The sequence below is a fragment of the Pollachius pollachius genome (assembly GCF_949987615.1).
Source record: "Pollachius pollachius genome assembly, chromosome: 15".
NCBI lineage: Eukaryota > Metazoa > Chordata > Actinopteri > Gadiformes > Gadidae > Pollachius > Pollachius pollachius.
Window position 1 is genome coordinate 8,484,491 of NC_136948.1, and position 23,349 is coordinate 8,507,839.

General features: G+C 41.7%; 1 protein-coding gene across 1 annotated transcript in view; it reads right to left on the reverse strand.

The window, feature by feature from the left end:
- Positions 1-7,945, reverse strand: part of cdin1 (CDAN1 interacting nuclease 1) — a 56,936-nt gene extending 48,991 nt beyond the window's left edge. The window contains exons 1-2 of the mRNA XM_079751893.1: positions 7,904-7,945; positions 7,546-7,664 (exon numbers count right to left, since the gene is read on the reverse strand). Coding sequence (XP_079608019.1) covers positions 7,546-7,646 — 101 coding nt within the window. The 5' untranslated portion in view covers positions 7,647-7,664; positions 7,904-7,945. The remainder of the gene's footprint in view (positions 1-7,545; positions 7,665-7,903) is intronic.
- Between the last annotated feature and the right edge of the window lie 15,404 nt (positions 7,946-23,349).

Below are 23,349 nucleotides of genomic sequence, written 5' to 3' on the forward strand. Positions count from 1 at the left end.
AGACATTTGGGGGCCCTTTTGTATTCCGGTTTACCCCCCAGTCTGTATTAAGTAAACTGAAAAATACAAAATACAAAAATCACTGTGGAAAGAAACATCAGAATTAGGCCGAAAATGATTCAATTTGGAGGTATGAATATATAGATTAATGCATGAAACAGGATCAAAAACGAGTTTTATGGTCTGTCAATTTTTTACACTGGCAATGTATTGAATAATGCCCTCTTTTTGAAGTCTACAATGCATTCATCGTAAGTAATTGCAGGTTGTACATGAGTGTATATTCAACCTGGTCTCTCTGGGGTGCTGTAAGCTCAATTCATGCTAAAATATGTAGCCCCGCTTCCGATCTTACCATTGAGATATGATGGTTTTGCATGCAGAAGACTATTCGATTTGTCTGTGTAATTTATCCACCTGCTTGCTTGGTCGTAATGGAAGGATTTAAAAAGGGAATATTCTACCTTGTAGAACCTTATAAATATAAGGGGAACCGCCATGAATGAAAACATTCATGGCGGTTCACTCCTTTTTTTTTTTTTTAATGATAAAAAAAACACATTCATTAAAAGAAATGAAGTCCTAAAGCATTGATCTCAAATTATGATTTATACTCCTGCTCCAAGCTAAAAGATAAGCTTCTTTATAGTTTACAGCTGGGTTTATACATCCTTTTCCGATTCAAGTTGATCTTTATTTGAATGATCCAATATCGATTCATGAAATGTCAAGATCGATCTAGACAGGACATTGCAAAGAGATAGGAGAAGAGAGGTAACGACAGGTGGGAATCAAACCTGGGTCGTACAGAGGGTACTGCCTAGGTGCACTAGGGTTGGAACCGGTGCATGCCGCTCCAGAGATCAATCCTTCAACATGTGCCTTGGGTGGCTGCTTAAAACTTTGACACTATTCTTGTGCGTTGGACATGTTAAAGTAAAAGGGACATTAATATAACTGCTAAAGGGTCAATTCTTCATGTAAAAATATATATTTTGATGTACCAGGTTAGAGGATTCCTTGTACAATGTACAATATTAGTTCTGATAATCTTTCATATCGGAGCAAAAATTGTACTGTGACTGAAAGTACCCCACTCTAACAGATATTGAATTGATGAAAAAAATGCTATAGAATCTGACCTAGAATCTGACCTACCCAGACCTAGTATAGATCATATGACATAGGGGACAATGGAAGCTTTAACCCGGAAGATACTAAATTTGGTAACAAAGTCAGCACATGCAATTACCAAAATATCAGGGAAGAAAATGTTGAATGAATAAATAATTTAATGTATTAATTAGAAGTTCTTCAATAAAATATTTCAGTTTACAAATCATATTTTTAATTTTCTTTACATTTATATCACTATAATCAAATGAGAAACAATTACATCATATTTACATTGATAAGAATTAAAAGAAAAAGCATTATCTCAGAGGAAACCCAACACACAGGACTTAACAGAAGGTTAGGAGACAGATGAATGGCTTGAAAAATCATTCACTTTGACCATAATTACCGCAGCCACATATACAGAGCATTAGGTGTTCACTAGGTCACAAAATATCCATGTGTCAAAGTACAACATGTACAACAAAGGACAACTTTTTGTTGAATGTGCTGCTTCAATGAATGATCCAAACTGGCCTCTTCAGTTAAGCCTGTGTATCTACAATGTGTCTTAAACATACAGACATAGGGAAGAAAAGGCCAATTGCAATTTATATGTATGCTAATTACCAGGATCGGGGGGGTCTTCAGGCCATCAATTATATTCAGAATCTTCCTATTTACAAATAATTTATTATAAACGATAGCAGTAATTTAGGTAATGAAAGCCACCTGGCTAATGGCATCCGTGGCATATGCTGCGAAAGTACTTAGCATTTGGTGGATCTACATGCAGAGAATGGTGCGTAGCGCAACACTTCGGGGCATGCAGCGAGCTAATTGAGGCATCGCAGATTTTTGTCTATCTAATGGAGGGATATTTCAGAAGATGAGGGAGAAATGGCACAATCTTTCCAAAGCGAGGCATTTCTGTGGTCATGATGGGCGCTTTTGATACTTCATTCAGCCCGTCTTCATTTAATTCAATTCATGTTTGTCACTTCTGAATAACAGAAACAGCTGAGAGCTGGTGGGCCTTGAATATAGCATAAGGCATTAAGTCCCTCCTTAAAGCATAAAGTCATAGGCTAGGAAAAAGAGTCGATACAGAAAATAAAAACAATTTGCATATAGGTTCTTGCATTACATTGCTATTAATATTTGATATGGAGAAAGTTTGATGTATATTGGATATGTGCACATGCATATGCAAATTACTTTAATTACACATGCTGATAGGCAAAATGATAACATCTGTTTCCCAGCTAAACCCACCATTAGCACAACCGCGACAAATGCCTGCGACACAAGCAAAAAAAAAGGAAAAACAAAATTTCAAGGCCTTAATGTATAAATGTAATACATTTTGATAAGATATAGAAACAAACAAAGATGAGTCATGCAGCGTCGAACAAATACTTGCACAATGTGAGCACACACGTTAACAGTGCAAGCGGTGTCGCTTTGTTTTCCTTAAGAACAACTGCTGTCTTGTAGATCTAGAGCTAATAGCATAGGTAGGCTATTAGTTACACTAACATGTTATGTTATTAATGACTAGGCCCGTTATTCTTATTCCAAAAATAATCAAAAACACCCAATAATCACACTATGGATAATTCCATGCTGCTATCAACAGGGGAATCTTAGTGCATCTAATTTTGTGGTAACAAAAAATATGGGGTGGAATAATAAAATGATTACTAATAATAATAGTACCAATATATATCTTTACCCCTACACTCAGGGACAAAGGCTCATCCAAGAGAGACCCAGAGATCATCCAAGCCTAGGGGAAGTGTACGGACACTTCCAGTGTTTGGAAGGAACAAAGTGGGCCATCCCACTGCCTATCCAATGTCCTAACAGAGGACAAACACAAGTCGCCCGAGCAGTACTTTTTATTCCACATCCCTCAAACACTTATGCTTTCAGACGTCACCACCGCTTTGCTGACTGCACCAACGAGCAGGATTTGCATGACATTCACCCCATTAATTATGATTCTTCCTGATGCCTTGTTGCAGTCCATCGCTGTGGTGGAGACCTCATGCAGAATTTAAAAAATGAAGCCCATGACATTCGCAGTCTCATGGAGAGCCTCCATTGGTGTGGAAAGAGACAGACGTCCTATTTTCTGCTGTGCAGCTAGTTATACTTGCCATTCTGAGCAATTTCTTTCATTCTTATTTTGCCATTGATATCACAATGATTAGAGAACCCAAGGATACGACACCAGTGCATGATGTTGCCTGACTAAATAGGGGTTCACTGGGAATGAATGTGGATTACATATTGGTTTGGGCAGCACCATTATATAGCAGTTTGCCTATAAGTACGGCTTTAGATTCTATTTGAATAAATGCTAAAATAGAAAGCACAGAGCTGGTAAACAAGTGAATCCATTAAACTGCAAGGCAACGCAGGTTTGAATATTCTGCAGTGTCCTTTCTAATCACCTTAAACCACACAGTACTTAAGCAGCGGCTCGCTTTTAGCTTTGGTCAGTGTTTTTTAGCCCAATGATTTAAGTAGGCTTTACAATTCTTCCCGTTGTAGCCTGGACTACTTCCACCGAGATATCAGGTCATTTTCAGTTCTTCCTAATCAAGTAATTGATCACATCTATTATTCATGAGCTCTTTAGCCTGGCATGAAGTTGTATACTCAGCAAGCTCCCTCTCCTGCGTCCTCTTTGGTGTGTCTCTCTCTTTTAGCCTCAACCATGCATGTACGCAATCCCTTGATCCTTCCAAGGTACAATTTGACCACACCGAACCCTGGAATTGTCAGTTGGTTTTCTCAACTTCCAAAAGGTGGTACCAGGAAGCCCCATTATGCCAGTACGAGTTTGGTTGTGTACAGAGACGTCTATGCTAGAGGCTTATGTTGCTGCCCACACAATTTTTGGACAGGATCTGCCTGTGGGTTGGTTTTTTGCCACTTCCAGACATCAAATCCTTTTCCAAGTAGCAGAAATATAAGCAAACCTATTTTTTATAAACATCACCAACACTGTATAAGATCCAATGTTTGAGTCAATCACATTTAGAATTCAGATCTGTACTACTTAATCAGGGCAGTTTTTCATCACACAAATTTTATAAGATGGTATATCTATAAAATAAATAAATTACTAATATTCCAGCAAGTTACAGTAAGGAAATGAACAAAAGGGCATTTGGAAAATCTTTAGGTTAAACCAAGCATCACAACAGAGTTAAACACCACGGCAACAATAAATAATCAATGAGCACATCCCTAAGCTTTTACACAAGCGGGAATATTACCATCAAAACCCCAAGTATCTGCAGCCAAGAAATCACCATATCAATGGCACACGCAATAATCATGGCCTCTGCTTTTTACTTCCCGGATCATGCTAGATAGACCCTGAATAACAGAAATTAACAAATGCTTGACATTTGCTTAACATCCATTATTCTGACATTTCTTTAGAATTTCAAAAGGCTGAACGCATGCTTGATTAACATTCATATTCCCAGAGCAGACCACGGCACCATATTGCAGCCCGCCTCATTTCTGATGAAAACGGCACATTAGGGCCCAATTTTAAAACATCCAGGCGGGACTCCATGCCAAGAACCACTGCGTGTATATGACACAAAAAGAGAAAATATTTCCTTTAAAAGGAGGGTGTAACGTCACACTCACTCTATTAAGCGTTTTAACCCATCCAAAAAAGGAGGCATCTGCCCTATTCTACAGGCCAATACACAGACCCCTCCCCTGATGTTCAAAGGGCCAAATGAGGAGTGAGCTGAATGGCGTTTTAAGGAGGGGAATAATCATTACGTCCAAATTCATTCATAATATAGCACCAGGGGGATGCCAGGGGAGTTTCACGACCCCTCCCACTTTCTCACACCCCCCTAACACAGACGATCTCTGGGGACAAAGAGTGGGGAGGGATCCAGAGATGTGGTTCTCCTACCCAACAGCCCTCGACCCAGCCGTCTCAGACCAGAGGGAATCCAGGCGAGGCCTCAGAGAGCAGACCGTCATTTCCAATTCTAATACACGGCTGGAGAATGGCCTGACGGGAGTGATGTCAGAAAACCCCACACCCCCACAACCAGCCTGCAATGAGCCCCCACCGCCACCTCGCTGACTGCCTGCTCCTCATTGTAGCTGCAAGCAGCAGCCTGGTGCTAGTCGGGATATGGCTGCTGGGGAGAGGGCAAGGGAGAGAAGTGGCAGGATTGGTGGGGAGAAGGGAAAGGGGAGGCAGGGAGGAGGGGGGGGGGATATTTGCATGCCCCTCCATTGTAAACGGGGGTAAAAAGTGACAGCACCGTGTCCAATTCTTTTCCCCTCTGAGCAGCTTGGGCCCTGCAGGAGAGGCCTGGCTGACAGATGACTCCCAACATCTGTGTTATGCAGGCGTTACCGATGAGGGACTACACATTGCACACCCTCTCTTTCTTTCTTTATCTATGCCATCCTCCCTTTTTCTCCTCCCACTATTCATACTTATGGCCATGGCAGAAAGACTGACAGACCTTCTGTGAAAATTAGCCTGAAAGGACATATCACCATCATTTGGTTCAAAGCTTCTTGAGTGTCCCATCCAATTAAAGCAATGATTACAATGGCTGTGATTATGCTTAAGAAAGGCATATCAAAAGCAATACCATGACAAACCGATAAGTCCCCTCCACCGCATGAAACATGGCGCATCCTTCCTGACACCGGGACAGCTTCAGTTCAGCACTAGCAGACGTCATATAGGCCTATGAATAAATATGTCTAGCGTCATCTGAAAAAAGTCTATTAGAATGATAAAAAATGTCAATACCCAGATATATGTCTTTTCTTCATTTTCGTCAGATTTACCCCAAAAAAATCCAGTAGCCATCCATTTTTGCCCCATTTTTTGTAGTAAGGCTGTTTTTCCACCCCTTCCCACAACCAACTCTTCCCACCACCACCACCACCACCACCACCACCCTATGTCCCTTCAAATCGCCAGCTCAGGCAGGGCCAATATTTACGCAGTGGCGGGCAGAGCTCCCACGCAGTCCTCGTGGACAGGGGGTGGGTGGATGGAAGGAGGAGGGGAGCGAGAGGAGGGGGCCGGGGGTTTGGTTGACTGCCGTGCCTCGGCGCATGCTAAGAGATGATGGATGGCCCAGTCGATATGTTATGTCTTAAGAGCCTGATTTCCTGCCAGTCCAATCACAAACCCTCCACAGCCCAGCTCAGCTGATTGGACAACCAGAATAATTTTGCAGGCTGTGAAAACACTGCTGCTGTTCCTGTCCGTCAGGCCCGGTGACGAGGCTGGGGGATTTTAAAAAGAGCAGGGGCCTCCCAAAGATTGGTTATGGTGAACGAAATAATAACAATAACCGGCGAAACTAAACAACAGGGCCAGCACCCCCAGGAGATACTGATGATGCAGGATTATTGGAATGAATCTATTCTAAATGTTTTCCTTTCATCATTTCTTCAACCAACAGCGGCCTCCTAAAAGGGAACGCTTCAGGGAAAGGTCTACTATTGGCCACAGGAAGTTTGCATTATAAACAAACATAAAGGGGAAAAGTTATTGTCCCGATTATGCAGATTCTTTGAAAAGCGGTGCCTATACGTCCCGCATATTGAATACACTTTGCACACAATTTTCAGCAAAACGCTGACAGTGCGAACAAAGGCAGGACCCAGGTAGCCTGTGTCTCCCCTTTGGGGACCTGATCGCTACTTGTAAAATGGTGATTAAGGCACAATAGAAGTAGGAAGCCCAGAATGCATGCGACTTTGCAAGTGACCTCAGCAGGATCAGCTGTGGTGTCCGGGTTGGCCTTGAGGGACTACACGTGTTCCATTCAATAAGGAGAGGGCCCTCAGTGTCAAGGAGAGGCACAAACACAGCCATTAACCCTGCACTTCGATTTCTGATTGTGCAGCATCTGCTTGGCGGAGCAGTAGACAACAGCATGATGAACAATGTGATGAAACGCAAAAAAACTAAAAAAAGTATAACATCGCATTGTGAAATTTAGAAAAAGGTTATTAAATACTTTTTGGTGGGACATAAAAATAAACAAGTGTAGCGCAATGAAAAATAATACTCAATTATTAATATTTGCCATAATTGCAATAACTAATAAAATCGAGAGACTTAGCGATATAAATATGACAAAAATGCATTTAGAAAACTACTACTAGTTTCATACATGTATAGTAAAAAATACACACGTGTTGTTTTTTGTTGTAATGAAACCATCCTTATACACTGCAGTGTGCACCTAAAATAACATAACATAACATAACATAACATAACATAACAGTTGCATGGTAATAAAAGCCTCCTTCCATCTCCTCTACTCTAGGTCACCGGAACACACGTGAGAATGAATCTGCCACTTGCAGCTGCTTTGAAACTTACATTTATTTCATACTTACTTTGGAAATCTCTCCTTTAGTATCTTCATACACTGACGCGTAGGTCTGAGGTGCTCAGTGCATCGGACTATGTCTTTATGTTCGGCTCGAGATAGCCTCATCTTCGTGCAGTTCCGTTTCTGTTAAAGATAAACAACAACATGACAGCTGATTGATTGCTAGGTTGTCAAAAGCAGATGCGCCTGCAATCGAAAGGTTGCTAATGCACCATAGCATCACATCATAGCTCCATAACTCCGGTTACAGTTCGCACACATTGCTACATCTATCCTATTTGTTATTATAGCAAAGAGGTATATTATGAGAAGATAAAGATACATTTTAGACAAATAATGTACAAGTAAAAAGCTTAATTTACCAGGGACGCAAATAATCCGTAACAGCTTCCTGATAGCTTCCCGCGAGGAAGTTGAAGGACAGGGTTTCCTAAGAGCAGTGCTCTGGTTGGTCGATGAGTCCGGGGAACTAAGCATAGCGGCAGGCAATTGGTTTGAGAGATAGATAAGGCGGAGTCCAGATCAACCATGCCGTTCTACGGAATTGTTTTGATACTGCACGGACTCCAATGTTTGCATGAATAATGCGTTTTATTTTCCAAAGACATAGAAAACCAAATCTGCCCAAAAAAGAAGCGTGAAAGGAGGCCTTCATATGCAGATATATCCATTTGCTATTTAGTCTGCATTTGTGTTAGTATTGTTTAATTTTAATCTTTATACGTATTTATTCAGTTAATCATTTATATAGTTGAATCCATACGTGTAGCCTAGCTTATCATTCGTGACAAACATGAACAGAGTTATTTCCTTTCAGATATGCATGCTATTAGGCTACCTAAACACATATATTTTTTGATTGTCCCCCTGCACTTACATAATATTTTTTATTTTACAGTTGAACTTTACCTTTACATGTAAGTATCAATTTCCTCCCATTTTTGTATCAGATCTGCTGTGTTTTTGTCTATCTGTGTTAATTCAAATGCATTATATTATAATGTATAAGTATAGCCTATTTAACTTTTTTGGGGAACAATTGTGAAATATTTATTTTAATGTTTTCCAAAGAATACAGTCTTGTGTTTTCCAATGTTTTCAATTTAAATGCAGTAGCTAAACTTGCAGATTAAGATCTGTTTCTAATATCCACCAACTTAAATTGGCATGTAAATGTCTTTATCTCCTGTGTCTCCTGACTTGATATATTCATGCCCCTACATTGATAAGGTGATTGATGTCTTAGTAAGATTTTGGTTTCCATATCACACCAAATGTATTTAAATAAATTTCCCATTTATGCAATTTCCCAATCTTAGCTCAAAGTGAACTTACTCCCAATCAATTCAACTCTAGCTGTAAATAATGAAATGTATTTCCAAAAAAATAATTGAATTAATATAATTGATATACATATAAGCGTATGTAGTAGGTCTACATTTGATGAAACTATCTTTGTCTAAATCCGGCATGTATGAAATGACTACTTTATAGAACAAAAAGAAAACAAAAATGACCCTCAATCTGACCCTGTGCTGTGTCAGAAAAATAGAGCTCCATTGTTGTTGGCCAGTGTAGTGCGATGTGTGTGATGAACTGAGCTCTGGGGTTGTGTATTCACCCACTACCACTCCCTGTCGTCTCCCTGGGTCCAGGGGTGCCCATTGCTGCGTGGCGGCCCACAAAAGGAAACTGTGTACTGGGGGGAGTATAAGCAGGGTGTAGGGGGATTGGTATGACCAGATAATATCAGCGGTCCGACCGGCACTGCAGTGTGGTGTGATTGAAAGGTCTGAGGTCAGGGGAAGAGGGAACTGTTCACTCATCTAGGTATCAAAGGTTCAGTGGTGGAGGGGTGGCCGGGTGAGGAGGTGGGGGTTTGGCAGGGACTGTGATTGTCTGTGTGTGTGTAATGTGTATAAAAGGATCAGTGTATGGTATAAAAAGATACAAATCTGAAAAGGGGTTTGGTAATGTAATGTAATGGCTCTGAATGCGAGGGGGATCAGAGATTGTGGATTGTGTCTGCGTGTGTGTGTGTGTATGCATCTCCGTGTGACCTTATATGCAAGCTCACATGCATGCACCCGCACACACCACCACCGCATGAGTGAGTTAGCGGCCGTGTCTGCATTCAAATGGCAATGTGATCCACAGCAATACTGTGTGTGTGTGTGTGTGTGTGTGTGTGTGTGTGTGTGTGTGTGTGTGTGTGTGTGTGTGTGTGTGTGTGTGTGTGTGTGTGTGTGTGTGTGTTTGTGTGTGTGCATGCATGTGTGCTTGCGTGCATCTGCATGCGCGCATGGGAGAGAGGTGACCTGAATAGAGAGATGGAGGAGGGGGTGGATGTTCGGGCCCAATGCAGCGAGGATATAGGTACAGAAAAAAAGGACAGATTGTGGGGTAAAGAGACTAGAGGGGAGCGCCTCAGAGCCTGTGTGTAAACAGGGCAGCGGTACGCGCGGTGCCGCTAACCAGCTGTGAAGCCTGCTCACAGTGGGAGACGCTTCCACAAAGGATGTCTCCCTCCGATAAGCAGAATATGAGGCGCTGATCTCTGCTCCGCTGCTCCCCGCACTCCATTGTAGTGCTAGGCACCGCGCCACTGCTAATGGCACTTGTATATATTATTATCTTGTATATGTTTGGTTATGTCGAGGACCTGTGATGCTCAGGACACATTCACATCTCCCCTCACAGATCAAGTAGTGTGTGTGGATGTCAGTGGGACAAAATGTATTGTGTGTGTGTGTGGGGGGGGGGGGACAAAGCATGGAGGGGTGTCGATTGCTAGTCTTTCATCCAAAGTAGATTTGAGACCAGTTAAAACAGAAAATTTGTTAGGTTGCGTAACTTCCCGTCCACTTTGCGCTGTTGGAGAAAATTGCAAACTCACACGTTAGTCGTCCCGTTGCAGTATCGAGTAACATACTTACCACATTACTACACAAAGAAGGCTCACTTTTTCTCCTGTCTCACATTGGATTGTCAGCAGTGCTGTCATAATGTTATTTTTTTCTTTATGCAAAGGTGACTTCATTCCTGCTGCACTACAGAGTTATCCTCCAGCCTTTGGTGAGTCTAGATTCTCTGCTTTGAAAAGTCACATGGGCTCAAACACAAGGCAAGCCATGACCAGGAAATACCAGTAGTATAAGCAACGCATCGTAATCATGCGTTACCCCTTTAAATGGCATGACTGACCCTGAAAATCCCACATCCCACATTTTACAGCAGTAGAGCCAGTACGTGTGTGTTTCACTCCAGCCTGCAAAGCATTTTTTTGCCATTCATTTTATTATCCTTTAATGAATTTAATTAGAGGGCATGTAATTAAATGCAATTGTTCACCCCCACGAAATGGGAGCACACACACACACACACACACACACACACACACACACACACACACACACACACACACACACACACACACACACACACACACACACACACACATCTATGCTCGTAAATTGCCTAAAACAACAAGTGTGGTGTGAACAAAATTACGGGATTAATAGGGGATTGATAATATTTTGGGATTGTGTTTCACACTAAACGGCTGTGCTGGGAAACAAAGGCTGCACCCAGGCTCATTAATCATAGTCAACGGGTTGCCCGGCTGCAATTTGCATGACAGGGGTGGCAGCACATGCTGCTGCTGCTGCTGCTGCTGCTGCTGCTGCTTCTCGGCCGATGTCAGGTTTCTGGAACTATACCCCCCGGTTTGGTCAAACTGTTAATGCCGCATGTCAATCAGGGTATAAACCAGAAATAGGCTAAGTGAGGCAGGAGATTTTTTTTATAAATGAAGCTCTCCTCGTTACGCAGGATTCCACTCTGCCCCATGTCTGTCTTGCTCTCTCTCTCTCTCTCTCTCTCTCTCTCTCTCTCTCTCTCTCTCTCTCTCTCTCTCTTCTACTTCATATATGTGTTTTTCACTAATTATTCTGGCCTAAAAAAAAGATTTCTCCAACGTTTTGTAGTCTTCTAAGAACATGAAGGGAAGCTTTTTATAAAAGAAGAGTATCTGTCTCCAAATGGCTCTAAAAGGTTTGTTTTAAGAGTCATTAAATATGACGTATTGCTAAAAAGAAAAAGCGATTTTCGCTACCCAAATAAACACGACAATGTGTATTTAGCGTTAGAAACGAACGTTAGTAAAAAAAAACTTTTTTGTTTTTTGTTATCCTTGGGCTTCATGTCAGAAGGAGCATCTCGGTTGTAAGCCTCACTAAGCCATTTTAACTGCAGATAATTGGGTTGAGGCGTGATCCAGCGAAGTTCAAAATGAAGCACATTTCCACAAAGCTGTAATCTCACCACTGGCTCCACACACACACTGAATTCTAATTATCTCTTCATGAAATTTAAAAAAGAATGAACGAATGGTTTAATGGATTTTTAAGTTCATAAGTGTGTGTATGTGTGTGCGTGTGTATGTCTGTGCGTGTGTGTGTGTGTTTCTGTGCTTCTGCATGCGTGTGTTTGTGTGTGTGTGTTCTCTCTGCCCACCCTGTTCTGGGAGGTGGGGCCAGTAGCACGCATATAGACACCACCATCACCACACAGACAGCAGCTTGAATGCAGCTTGTGTCTGGACTAGTTTGGCCTCTCTCTCTCTCCCTCTCCCACCCCCCCACCCCTGATATCCTGCAGGCATTTTTCTCATTAACAAATATAGTTTGATGTCTTTGTTTCTTGATGATGAACCACGGCCGGTCACCAAACGTTCTGGTCTGGATTGTTGAAAATTTAATTTGGGGTGGGTGGATGGGGTGGGGGGGTGCTGAAGTGCCTTGCACACCGGTAGGGGACGCACACTTTATGTACGCTATTTTTCATGCTACAATGCGGGAGGACACACGTTGGAAAACAATGAATCCTCCAGGAGAATCATTAGTGGAATACGAGCAGTCTCTCTTTATGAGCATTGTTATTCAACCTTGAATTGAGGTGCAGTAAATTATTCCACATAATGAGCTTATAGGTCCAATATCATTTTCAGAATACTATTAATTTGGGTGTCATTCTTCCTATTATTATTTACAGTTTGTCGGGATGCACTGTGAATACAGATGTATCCACACACACACACACACACACACACACACACACACACACACACACACACACACACACACACACACACACACACACACACACACACACACACACACACACACACACACAAACGGCACACATACTTATATATGTATAGATACAAAGAATATAAATATACATTTCTTACATTATTTTGTCTTCACTTTATTGATTTCATTTCATTGTACGTCTAAGTAATTTGTAAAGCTTTATAATGTATGACTTCAGTTTATATTTGTTTGATTTTTATTGTTGATATATGCAGATTAACTTCCTTCCAAACGTGACTATGTAGGCCTATATCTATATATAGACCATGTTACCCAATGTACGATTATATATAAACCCGGGGTCATTTAGAAGCCCTACTGTTGTCTTCTTGCCTCAGGAGTAACGTGACGTGTGACACTTGTGTGACATTGTGAGCAAACAAATAGGGATACAACACTCTTGCACTAATGTCAACATGTCACAATGATATTGAATACTTGAGATATCTGTGTATCTAGGGGTGAATAGCAGCCATTGTATTGGGTCTAATGATATTATCCCATGGAAAATTTGGAGTGAAAGAGTGATAGGAGGAACGAGTGGTGCCATTGTCTAGCCCATCTTATTTAAACAAATCGCAAGAGCAGAGGGGAGCGCGAGCGATTGAGCTAGCAAACGAGACTGAAAGAGAGAGAGGGAGAGCAATGGAGAGAGAGAAAGAGAGAGAGAGAGAGAGCTCTGTAAATGAAAGGTTATGCTTTGCCCCATGTGTTTGCATTGTCAATAACTGGAGAAGGCTGTCAAGAAAGTGGGGAGATAAAGGTCAATAACTGAGGCAAATGTGTTTGTATTCGTACGCTGCCGCTGATAGCACAGCTAACGTCAGGGGCCGCCGTGGCTGACATCATCGCACAACAATAACACAAATAGTGTGCGGCTTTGGAATAGTCATTATTATTATTATTGTGGTGGTGGTGGTGGTGATGAGGGGAACCTTGGCACATGGCTGAGACAGCTCGTGCACGGTGTCACTCAGACATGTCACTGGGTAATGAAACACACTGGAGATCAGAGCAAGGAGACGATCACGTGTAAACACAAAGAGAGATTATGCTGTCGGATGATTCTTATATTTCTCTTGTTTTTCTCCCCTAACGCCGAATAAATAGGGGTGTTTAATGTATTGCTTTCGGAGCACCTGAAATCAATGTAAACAACCCTAACCAACATGGTGTTAGGGCTCATGAGCTTTGTGTTATTTTGGCTCTTTGTTGTTCTTCACGGCCTTTGTTTACATTGCCTTAAAATGTAATTTGCTGTCTATTTACACAAATTGCAAGTTTTCATCAAAATAACAAAAAATGTGTTTAGGTCTCTTCAATAACGCATTCTTTATATGCAAACAAACATTAATCACAAAAATAATGTTTTATACCCTACCGCTCCCATTTACAACAATTGGTCTTGATCTAAAAGCCCAATTTATTTTTCATTGACCCTATATGTGCTCAAACATAGCTCCTGAACCAGTTAGTGCCTCTCTCCCTCACTGTGAGTGTAATAAACATGCAGTTAACTGACGTAACTAATTCATGAGGAGCACTCTGAAACTAACGAAGGGCATAACTACTGTGTAGAAGTCGGCACCAGCAGTTGCATTTTGTTATTGTTCTGCTTTTAATTGCTGGAGGAGGAGGAGTGAGGAGGGAGGGAGGTTGGGGGGACATGTTTTGTGTATGTGCATGGTTGCCATAGCGAAGAAACACTTGTTCTTCCCTGACAGTGTTATCTCATGTCAGAAATACACAGGGGTGTTAACTTCTCCGGTTAAACCAGTCACAAAGAAGTCCCAAACGTATGTAATAATGTCCAAAGTACACGTGTGTGTCTAAACAGGGCTGGGATGGTGCATGTGGAATCGGGTTTAATGGAATACATTTTTTTTACCATGTTCATTCAAAAATAAATTTGTTTTTGGGATCTCATTAGCTCTTGCACCTTGTCTTATAGCTTTTATACGTTTTGGCAGTGTAATTTTTCTGTGTGTAAAAGTGTGAAACTGGCGTGTTTTTATTCAATAATATGTATTTGTTTTTCCAAAAATTGCATGAAAACATGTACTTCAAGAGATTGAATTTCCAAATTGTTTCTTTCCATAGTGCCACAGAGTATGGATTCACCTGGAAAGGTTGTTTTCAAATGAATATCTAAGATGGCAACTACAAAATGTGTCATCATTGTCCTATTATTATGAGCAGGTATACCAAATATATAGATAGCGTTAAATATACTCTTTACATTAAGTCCACAGGGAAACAAAATTCTCTCTCTCTCTCTCTCTCTCTCTCTCTCTCTCTCTCTCTCTCTCTCTCTCTCTCTCTCTCTCTCTCTCTCTCTCAGTGGCAGTCAGTTTGTTTATTGGCTGTAGTGCCTCTTCCTGGTTTACATTTCATATGATTATGTAAATCCAGAGCTGTTGCTGTGCATTACAGGGCCAACGCGTTGTCGAGATCTTTTGTAAAGCAGTCAAGTAGCTATTTCTGAATTCTTTTATTATCTGAGAGTGCAACAAAGAAAGTCTTTTGTTCACGGTGTGCTGCTCACACGCGCTCACACACACACACACACACAAGCAAAAAACCCCACACACACACCCCGCTCGTTCACACACCCACACCGCTTCAGTCCATGACTTACTACTGTCCCCTAGTGGCGTATGAATCTTATGCCTCCTCAAGTCTCCTCCTCTTCTACCAACTTTCCACTTTCCACACTTCCACTTCCCCCTCCCCCCACCACACCACACCAGGCCCCACCATACCCCATCCGTCACCCTCTGACCTGCTCTCAGTGTGTGAGCGTGTGTTCGTGTGTGTGTGTGTGTCTAGGTGTGTCTGTGTCTGTGTTTGTGTGTGACTGTGTGTGTGTGTGTTGGTGCGTTGGAGGGAATGTGTGTATATGTGTGTGTGTGTGTGTGTGTGGTCGTGTATGCCTTCTCCATTCCTTATCATGCTCAAACATTTAAAGGGCTGATTTGTTGTATTGTATGACAGCGAGCTCCAATTATGCATCGCTGTGTCCACAGTGGCTTTGGCACTCAATGGAGAGCTCAAATACTGTCAACAAAAACAGGAACCCCGATGTTTTGTGGCCATTGTGCGACCCGGTGCTCGTGTCAATAAGGCATTGTTTAGTCAGTGGCACACCGAAACCACGGTGAGAATGTTATCAGACCTGTGGACCAGGGTGTGTGTGTGTGTGGAGGCCAAATAGTGCTAAAATGCGAGTATGATTGTTTGGACAAGCCCAGGGCGATTGCACACAGTTGTGAGCAGCGTTAGGTGCATTTTCCCGTCTCCACGTATCTTTTGTTTTTTGGGCTCAGAAACACAGCCACACACACACACACACACACACAGACACAGACACAGACAAACATTCAGGCACCAGCATACCTGGCATATGATTTAAAGTGTCCTGTTGTTTTTTCTTCTTCTTTCTTCTGTTTGCAATCACTTTCATTTTTTTATGGTTGAGCTCAAAGAACAAAAGGGAGCTGTGTTTGATTTTCCTCTGCAGATGCATCACTTTTCACTCTGCTGGTGGTTAATTGTAAGGTTTATTATACTTTTGTTTGTATTCGCTTGTTTGCTGTTATTTCAACTCTAATTGCTGTGATAACCTGGGACCTGGCTAGTAAATGATAGGGTGTGAGGGGTCACTCTCCATTCTTGGTGTGAGACACACACACACATAAACACACACACACACACACACACACACACACACACACACACACACACACACACACACACACACACACACACACACACACACACACACACACAGACGCACACACACAGACGCACTCAAGTCACTCATGTCAAGTGACCAATTATAAATGTTATAGAGGATGGCACCTCCTTCTCCACGGCCCCCAGTGCCTCCTGGGAAAGCTGTCCAACAAGAGGGTTATCACTCAGACAGAAACCACACTCATTCATTAGCCTGTTAAGATGGACATCAATTATTCATTAAGATGGGGGCCAGTGGATTATTTCTGTCAGTGTTGGCCTTCTTGTATCAAAGGTTGATTATGTCTCTGGTTGTACTTAGGATTCATTCATGTGATGGAACAAACAGAAAGAGAGCCAACTGTTTTAAATGCTATGAACTCTCGATTAACTTGACTGAACATCAGAACTCTCTGTTTATGTACTTACATTTAATTATTTTTCCAAGTCTTGAAATAACTTATATGCAATTCATCAATTTTGTCAAATTTAGGTACACTCTTGTGTGAGCTTTATTTAGTCAGTGAGAGTACTGCATTGGTTTTTACTATTGTCTTTCTGATTTCTCAGCATGTTTAACCACCTTAGTGTCATGCCATTGATTTATCTGTGAAATGGGGCTTCTCTCTTTAACTTCTAAGCTCGTGTGCTATAACATTTTGCAGCAGTTTTCAGCCCCTTTTCTCTCATTGCTCTCCCATCGTCAAAGTCAGCCAACTCTTTAAAATGTTTTTTATTGAAATGTTAAAAAGTCCTAAGAGACTTCGGAGAAGCTCTAGGAGAGAGCCAGCCCTGCTGTTGCGAATCGTCTCTGGCTATTCGTTCAATCCGAAAAGTTATCCAATTTAACAAAATATTATCATGTAAGTTTTGACCAAAGTTATATTTTACTTAGATCTGTGTTAGTGTGAAGTGTGATTTCCACTGGTAGTTCATATACAAATGAGATAATGTGATATATTAGATAAATTTAGATTAAATGTTTAATCACATAAACAGACATACACACATGCATGCACTACCACCAACAAACATACACTATACAATCCATTACATTTTCCTGGAACATTCCAAACCGCTTTTTCTTCCCTTGACAGAAAATCAAAAAACAGCGTTCAAGTGTACCAGCTAAAATATTGTGCTATAGGAGGTAAACAAATGATGATTCCATTCATTAAACTTGCATAAATATTGTTGTGATTGAATAGAGCCCTGGTCATAATCCTTTACTTCAATGATGATTCAATAATAGCAGATCTCAAAAATATTTTGGGGAACTAATATATTCTTTATATATATATTTTTTAATTATTTTAAAAACATCACCAAATTATTTGATTGGCCATTATGGTGAAATTCCAAAGGCTTATCTTCTCATATTTTATCAAACATATTCACTTCTTTAATGGACCACACATCTTTAATCATCAATTTTCGTTTGTGTGTTTTCTTTGAAGCTTTCTCAGAGTGGGACTGTTTCTGAAATGTGTGTAATTCTGTGGGTTGGGGGGGGGGGGGGGGGGGGGGGGGGGGTATATTTATACCTGTGCTCGTTGCTGAGGGAAACTGTTCTCGAGAGAAGCCCCATGACTGTTTACGGGCGGCCGGAGAGAATGCCTAAGCAGATGATGAAGAACCTGCCAGAACACCCCACCCCTCTCCCCCGTCCCTCTTCCCCAATCTCTCTCCCTACTCCCTGGAATACAGCCCTCCTCTACTCTTTCCTTATTGCGCTGCCTGTTCGCTCACCTCCCTTATTCCTTGTCCTATCCCTTTATTTTCTCATCCCCCTTTCGCTCTCTCTCCCCATATCTGTCGTTCTTTCACTTCAGCAGGGGCCAAATCCCTTCAAAGGTCCCATGTACATTTTTTTCAATATGCTCTATACTCTATATGGGTCTATATGCTCAGTAGTTTCCACTGAGAAGAATACAATTCCGGCAATATGTGTTATTGTTGTGCATTATTTATTGTTTTGTATTTCAGCATTTAATGTGTTTTGTATTATTTAACATTATTTAATTGTTTTATATTTATATTATGTTTTATGTTGTAATTGTTTTTTTACATCCTTTACTTTTTTTCACCTATCTCTCGTTATCTTTCACTTTTCCCAGTGCTGTAGTCTTGCCTTTGCCTCTCTGACACACACCGGCCGGAAATACAGGCATTAGACAGCTCTGTGCACACTCACACACTCATACACTCACACAAACACACAAATACAAGACAAACACACCCGCGGAGCAGCCAGCAGGACTGCGGTCAGGTTTTCTTTATGACAGGGAAAGGCAATATCAAGATTGTTTCAGAGTAGTGTCATCATGTGAAATGTATCGCTGTCAACGGCACGTTTTATACGTCTGGGACCTTGGCTGTAGCCATTTTAGGAAAGAGAAAATATAATATCGTATGACCTCCTCTGGTATAAAAGTAAACTATCAGCTGTAAATCTGATACTCAACTAAAGTAGTGTGTGTGTGTGTGTGTGTGTGTGTGTGTGTGTGTGTGTGTGGGGGGGGGGGGGGTTAAAATGTAGGTTGGATAAAAGATAAGAGGTTAGGCTTTAAGATAAGGATCTGCTCTGTCTACAATGTAAGCAACTTCTGTTACTGCCCCTGAGACCTAGACTACTTGCTTCTAGAAAATAAAATAAAATGCTATGTTTTTTTAAATTAATGTTTAGATCTTGCGTAGATATTGCAAATATGTATGACGTATACACATATAATTGTGTAGTCTTCTGTTTTCTCAGTGAAAAATCTCTGGAGGACCATAGATCACGATGGACTGAACCTGAAACTCCAGAGAAGTGGTAGGAATTGTTTTGTGAGGCAATTTCTGAAAAATCTGACAGAAGAAACTGAATAAAACTCCAGGACACCCACTATAACAATAAAGCACTGCAATTTTCCCCCCTTTTCCAACTTTTACATTTCAACTTTCAAAAGGGGGTTGAAACTTAATTTATTTTCTCACCAGGAAGCACGGCTTATTTCGTTTGACACAAAATTTATATTTCCGGCTGTAAAACAAGTGAAAAAAAATCAATAAATCTTCTCCCAAATGATTTACTTCTCTCCCCCTGTTGTCATTTGAGTATTAAATCATCAAAGCACTGACCGCTTCTCTGTCGGCATTTCTTGCTCTGCGCATTCCTGTACACCCATTTCATTTTTCCCCCCTACTTTCCACAATATCACAGTTTGCGTTCAAACCGAAAAAAGTGTCTAGTTAACGTAGCTGGCATAATTCCACACGTTTAATTAAGTGTCAGTTCATCAACACACCGGCAACACTAATACTAAGAACAATACGACTGCCCAGGGTTTCTTCTTCTCCTGGGTAAAGCTTGGTGGCAGCTTCTGGAGCATCCATCACTGTCCCTAATGAGGCGTCCTGCGCTGTAGTCAGAGCAGGCGTCCTGGGGACCTGGGTCCTGGGCTCTTTGTTTCATTCATGCTCATCTTCATCATATATGCCCCCAAATCCCCGTAAGATGATATCAGTGGAGATTGTTAAATATATATATATTTTATTATGCATTAGAGTCTGTATGTGTGTGTGTATTTATTTGAGTTCACAAACACATACACACACACATCCCCCCCACACACACACACACACACACACACACATTCATGCGTTTGTGGGTTTTGTTCAAAGTTCCCATTAACCTCGCTGTCATTTTACTGTTGGTGACGTTAATCAAAACCAACACCATTAAGAGCGCGGTTAATATGCCTGCTTTCCTTTTTATTTCAACATCGCCACATTAATAACATTAGAGAGAGAAGGAGCGAGAAAGAGAGAGAGAGAGAGAGCGCATGCGAGTAATGAGGTGTCACAGGTCATTTAGACCAATCACAAGCCACCACAGGACATTAGACAAACAAAGGCTCGAGATGGCATGGCCAGCTACAAGCTCAGCACAGCATGCGAGGGGAGTGTTTTCCCTACAACAACAATAACTCCAGTATTAACTTGGGACGAACCGACTGACAACAGGCGGGCGTCTGTAGGATTTGCTGCTGTGTGTGTAAAGCTTGCGGAGGCCTTGTTTATTTATGCCTTTCGACAAGCCAGCAACGTTCTCCAGCAACGTCCTCAGGCAGTCTAAGAGTGATAATATTTTTCCCTGTTTATTTGAATTATAGATATTCTCTCTAGTCTCTCTTGGTGCACCCTCTCTCACACACATCCACACACACGCTCTGTCATTTTCCCTTTGTGTCTTCTTCTCTCTCTGTCCAACTGTCTATCTATCTTTCTATCTCTTGCTGTCTTGCAGTGTTGTTTTGAGTGATGTCCCAGAAAACAAGTCCACAGAAGAGAGGGCTAAGATATATAAATATTTTTAGCCCTACTTGGCTGACAGCTGGATCTATAGTTTCAGGAGCCAAGGCCCTATATCGTGCCGTGGGACAGCTCTCCTGTTCCGGACGGCACCACTGCACCAGAGATGAGGCAAAGGGGGGTTGGGTTGGGACAGTGTGGTTGTTAGGATTTTTCAACACAGCATTTATGATGTCGTTGGGCATGAAGTGACAAATTTGAGGGATTTATGGGAGTGTACAGGCTGATGTCCCTGAAGGCTGGGGAACTGGGCAGTATATCTATCTAACTGTGGATTTTAAAAGGAGTCAATACGGTAGGGGGAACAGCTTTCAATGTTATTGGAAAATCCAAACCCCCCTGGCTCAAACATATGAAAATAATAAAGTATGCATGTTTGACAAGGATTTCTTTGTTTGTTACACCCAGTAGACACAGTGTTCTTCTCAATCTAACTAACTTTTTTTTCAAATATTCATACCTGTGCCTGACTGAATGATTGGTTTGGAAAATAGTTTGCATGAAAATGAAAAAATAATAACCTGAGCCGGCACAAATTTAAAAACGCTAAATACACATATGATGTCATGGAACCTTTGACAGGCAGAACGAACGACCTCATGGCAAGATAACCATGGGCATGTCCCCCGCCCCCTCCTCACACACCCCAACCCTACTCAATCAGTTTGAGATAGTGTGAGCCCTCATTTCAATGCACGATTGTATCTGTAATTTTATATCTACTGATTTCCTGGAATTATTGATATTTTTTCAAACATCTCATCAACTCTCACCTCTTAATGTTACAATATTGAGTGGCGTTATAGAAAAAAAAAGGGCCTTAAAAAAAATAATCGGCATTAGTGTTTCTATTTAAAATTTGTTGCTGTATTGTGTCAATTCAAGAGCGGTGGCCATCAGTGTCAGCGGGTAATGACAGAGGAAGTGACGTATGACAACCTCAGGGGCTGCCGCTGTGCCACCGACTCTTTAATAATAACAAGGGGGTGGCCACATCTCGGCACTAATGGAGGAGGAGAAAATGGCTGTGTCATTTCTGTCAACGTATTATGTTTTTAAACCTAGACAGTTGTGTTGCCGTACTCGCAGCCCTATAATTCCATGCCATTAAAAGTTCCTGGAAAAATAGAGAGAGAGAGAGGGAGAGAGGGAGAGAGAGAGAGAGAGAGAGAGAGAGAGAGAGAGAGAGAGAGAGAGAGAGAGAGAGAAGAAGGAACGGAGGGAGCTGGCGGTGGTTCTGAAGTCTGAAGTGGAAGCCATTTGGAAGGTTTTCTACTTCTTGGTCTTTTACTTTATTTTGTTGACTGCCATTTTTCTAAGGAAACTCTTGGCATGGCTTGAAAGAGTAATGACTAGTTGCAGCTCCGGAGCGATCCGAAAAGTCAATCATGTTGGCTTGATTACCCGCCAGTGTTAAGAGAAGTTCCCTGCATTGGTGAAAGGTGCATTGTGTGTGTGTGGTGGTGGGAGATGTGTGCATCTATGTATGTTTTTTTGTTGGGCAGCAGACACATCATAAGACATACTCAGAAAGAATTCAGGAGTAGGAAAATAAACTTCATGAGAATACAGTGAAGAAAGTACAGAAACAGAAAAAGAAGAAGACCGACAGTGAGACAGAGAGAGCCTCACATGTCCGATCAATTTGAATGAAAGCCTCAGGTCCGATTGTGAACATAGAAGCCTAACATCTTGGAGACCTGGTTCCAGCGTCCCTGTGGAACCACTGAACTTTCTTAAATCAACACATTTCAATAATACATCGCACATGTTTAAAACAATGGTGATCAAAGCCATGGCTCCTAACTACAATACGTTGCCACATAATAATGCCCTGCAGGTATGCTGTAACTGACACTTCGTCATGAATAGCTACTAATCGAAAATGTTGCTGGGAATTACTGTCACCCGTTGTGATTTGTATGCATGACAAGCGTTTTCATCTCAAAGAATACCTCAGACCCCACAAGCTCTTTACATTACGTGCAAACATTTGCAATTATGATGAACTCCACCGGCTTATCTTGAAAGGAGCAGGTCCTCACTGATGGACATGAAGTTGTTTTAATGAAATAAACTGCTTTGAGCTGATGAAATATAGATTGCCCCACCCCAGGGCACATTCAAATTAAATTATCAAGATGACTGCATGCATGCTGCTTCCATTAACTCAGGTACGCTTGCCCTGATCGTCGCTTGCTCCTCGAAGTGTGTTGATGGGCAAGACAGGAAAGAAAGTCATTGGATTGCTACCAAAGTTTGCGCAATTACACACCATGTACTGCTGATACCAGATCTGCGCATGGAGGATACCGTCCATTTATAACACAATACAATGTTTCGGGGATTTCTGTTACTTCACCTTGTTCAGCTTTTCTTCTGGTTACACCGGGAGGACTACTGTGGACTAGTCCCCCCTCTTTCCCCTCTGCCAAGAGAGCGATGCACTGATGCCTTCACCATGTGTCTCCCCCAGAGGCCTAGCAAGCAGACAGTGCGATGCGTGCAGTTTTATGCACACAGATAAACATGGTCTGCCGTGCCCGTCCGAGAGGCCTCTGCGA